The sequence below is a fragment of the Sinocyclocheilus grahami genome, unplaced genomic scaffold (assembly GCF_001515645.1).
Source record: "Sinocyclocheilus grahami isolate Dianchi unplaced genomic scaffold, SAMN03320097.WGS_v1.1 scaffold958.1, whole genome shotgun sequence".
NCBI classification, from domain to species: domain Eukaryota; kingdom Metazoa; phylum Chordata; class Actinopteri; order Cypriniformes; family Cyprinidae; genus Sinocyclocheilus; species Sinocyclocheilus grahami.
This window is the reverse complement of record NW_015506137.1, coordinates 560,956-564,092: the sequence shown is the minus strand read 5'-3', so window position 1 is coordinate 564,092 and position 3,137 is coordinate 560,956. Positions and strand designations below refer to the sequence as shown.

General features: G+C 43.1%; 1 protein-coding gene across 1 annotated transcript; it reads left to right on the top strand.

The window, feature by feature from the left end:
* Positions 1–586: 586 nt before the first annotated feature.
* LOC107564743 (A disintegrin and metalloproteinase with thrombospondin motifs 20) lies at positions 587–2,391 on the top strand. Its single transcript, XM_016249889.1, has 2 exons — positions 587–963; positions 2,114–2,391. The coding sequence occupies exons 1-2, from the start codon at positions 870–872 to the stop codon at positions 2,389–2,391; spliced, it is 372 nt and encodes a 123-aa protein (XP_016105375.1). The 5' UTR covers positions 587–869.
* Positions 2,392–3,137: the final 746 nt, after the last annotated feature.

Genomic DNA, 3,137 nt, shown 5'->3' with positions numbered 1-3,137 from the left:
GTGTGTGTGTGTGTGTGTGTGTGAGTGTGAGTGTGTGTGTGTGTGTGTGTGTGTGTGTGTGTGTGTGTTAATGACAGCTGACTGTCAGCGGTCACTGCTGCAGGTTTTGTTGTGCTTCAGTGAAATGAGCTCTGATGTGATGTGAAGTGATTCAGTGGTCGACTTTGGAGTCTGCACTAGAGTAGGGGGCGTGCCAAGAGCTTCGGCCTCTGCTGTGAGTGTGTGTGTGTGTGTTTAGGGGGGTGTCCTATGGAGAGCCAAGGAGCGAAAAAAAAAGCCCGTTGGCACCGATCCGTGCGGCGCGCACACATTGAGCACAGAGAGCCACGGCTCCGTGCGCGAGAGTGTGTGTGTGTGTGTGTAAGTGTGAGTGTGAGTGTGTGTGTGAGTGTGAGTGTGTGTGTGTGTGTGTGTGTGTGTGTGTGTGAGTGTGAGTGTGTGTGTGTGTGTTAATGACAGCTGACTGTCAGCGGTCACTGCTGCAGGTTTTGTTGTGCTTCAGTGAAATGAGCTCTGATGTGATGTGAAGTGATTCAGTGGTCGACTTTGGAGTCTGCACTAGAGTAGGGGGCGTGCCAAGAGCTTCGGCCTCTGCTGTGAGTGTGTGTGTGTGTTTAGGGGGGTGTCCTATGGAGAGCCAAGGAGCGAAAAAAAAAGCCCGTTGGCACCGATCCGTGCGGCGCGCACACATTGAGCACAGAGAGCCACGGCTCCGTGCGCGACATGAGCGGATCCGTGCGGGTGTTTTAACGGCATGACGGCGGATCGGAGGAGCTGCAGCTGAAGGAGGAGAGCCGGTAGAGACGCTCCAGCCCCGGAGAACCGAAGAGAGGAGCGGCGGAGAGCGAGAGGCAGAGCGCCGGGGAATCATGCGGGGTCCTGCGCTCCGGCTGCTGGGTCTCGTGTGGCACCTCTCCGCGCTTTTACGCACCGCGCAAACGTACAAACTCCACCACAAACAAGGTAAGACACGCACAAAATACACCACAAACAGGACAAGACACCGGTCAGTCTCATCTGCACCATAACGATTAGCTTATATACACGCTTTTGGAAGTTTGCTTTAGTTTCTATGACATAATAAAGCGGTTTGTCGGTTTTGCATCGAAACAGACTAGCGTTATGTTTAAATGAATTATATATTGTGTAAATGTGTGTGCTTTGCATTCTACATGTTGTCACTTTAAATGACACTAAGGTTGGAAATTGTATGGAGTGTATTATGCACCTCTCTAGTGTTTAGCTGATATACACAGGCCAAAAAGTATCTAGAGACTATGAAAAAGTATATAGAAACTTAAATAACACTTTGCATGTCATTGCATTGGATGATCAATTTCAAAGCAAGTGAAATTTATCATAAAAGATGCATAAACACACTTCTGACAGAGAGAAGTTTGTATGTTTGAAATGCTATATCAATAGATGTGGTTTTTCAGTGTTTGTTTGTGGTTAGCTAGTGGATGATGTTGGTAGTTTATGTGATTCTCTACACCTGTGGTTCCTCTGCACCTGCATGAGGAACCTGAGGAGAACTGACTCTATACATCCACTAAAACTCACCAAAACACCAGCTGACTTGAACTGATGAATCACATTCACGCATTTAGAAAAATGACCTGTATCTGTGACCCTGGAGCACAAAATCAGTCATGATGGTCATTTTTTGGAAATTGAGATTTATGAAATCTGAATAAATAAGCTTTCCATTGATGTATGGTTTGTTAGGAGAGGACAATATTTGGCCGAGATGCAACTATTTGAAAATCTGGAATCTGAGGGAGCAAAATAATCTAAATATTAAGAAAATCATCTTTAAAGTTGCTCAAATTAAGTTCTTAGCCATGCATATTACTAATCAAAAACTAAGTTTTGATATATTTACGGTATCACATTTACAAAATATCTTCATGGAACATGATCTTTACTTAATACCCTAATGATTTTTGGCATAAAAGAAAAATTTATAATTTTGACCTATATAATGTATTTTTGTGTATTGCTACAAATATACCCCAGCGACTTAAGACTACTTTTGTGCTCCAGAGTCACATATTGTATCTGATTTGATATGAAATATCTGAAACGTCTCCCACACTTCATGTGATTTCAGAGAGCTTCATCAGACAGCTGTCAGCGTATGAGATCATCACCCCGGTGCGCTTGAATGATTTTGGAGAGTCGTTCCCGCACCGGCTGCATTACCGCAGGAGGAGGCGCAGCGCTGACGCGGAGGTCTCGGGTTCGAGGGCTCATTACCGGTTTGAGGCGTTCGGTCAGGCGTTTCACCTGAACCTCACGGCTGATTCTGGATTCATTGCTCCGTCTTACACGGTGCTTCATCTGGGAGAGGAAGAGAAGCATGGAGACGCTGCAGACCTGCGCCACTAGAGTGTACAATATTGCGTTACTCCATAAAAAAAAGTAACTAATCGCGTTAGTTACTTTTTCTGGAAAGACTATGAGTATAAGAGTGTGCTGGTCAGTGTTGGGGGTAATGCATTACGAGTAACACGAGTTACATGATCAGATTACTTTCTTCAAGTAACTAGTAAAGTAACGCATTCAAATAAGAGTTACTTTCAAATAAGTAACATGCTACTTTGTTTTCCCATTTATTCACTGACACCAGTTGAGAGAAATTGGGAGTAAGTGCTGTAGCGAATCAGCTCATGGGGAAATATGAATAATTAATCATAACTAGTTATAATTAATTATAAATATTTAGATCCGCTGTAGATATTTAGCTGGCCTCTCAGGGTCAACTGTCTGTCAATTCTAAGAATGTTAATTTCCTGGTTAAGGGAAATAACTTTCTTACTGTACAACTCTACACAGAGCTTGTAGCATAAATCTGCATGATTAGGGACTCCAGTTATGAGCAAACAATGAACAACGTCAAGTGTGATACAAGTAAGACTTTATTAACTACATAAACACTTAAACTGGTCTAACATACACATATACACACACACACACATACAGTTGGTATAGGAAAGGGTTAAAGCTTAACTCAGTAAAGAGGAGGGAGAATAAGAATATCAAGTTACGGAACCATTTGCATATTCAGCAGATCTACCACCTTAAGGAAACATCAGATTCTTAGTTCAAACACACCTTTGTAAAAAGGTGCAAAT

Coding starts and splice junctions, on each gene's coding strand:
- LOC107564743 (XM_016249889.1), top strand. CDS start 870: ATGCGGGGTCCTGCGCTCCGGCTGCTGGGTCTCGTGTGGCACCTCTCC. Junction 964..2,113: donor CAAACTCCACCACAAACAAG/GTAAGACACGCA, acceptor ATGTGATTTCAG/AGAGCTTCATCAGACAGCTG.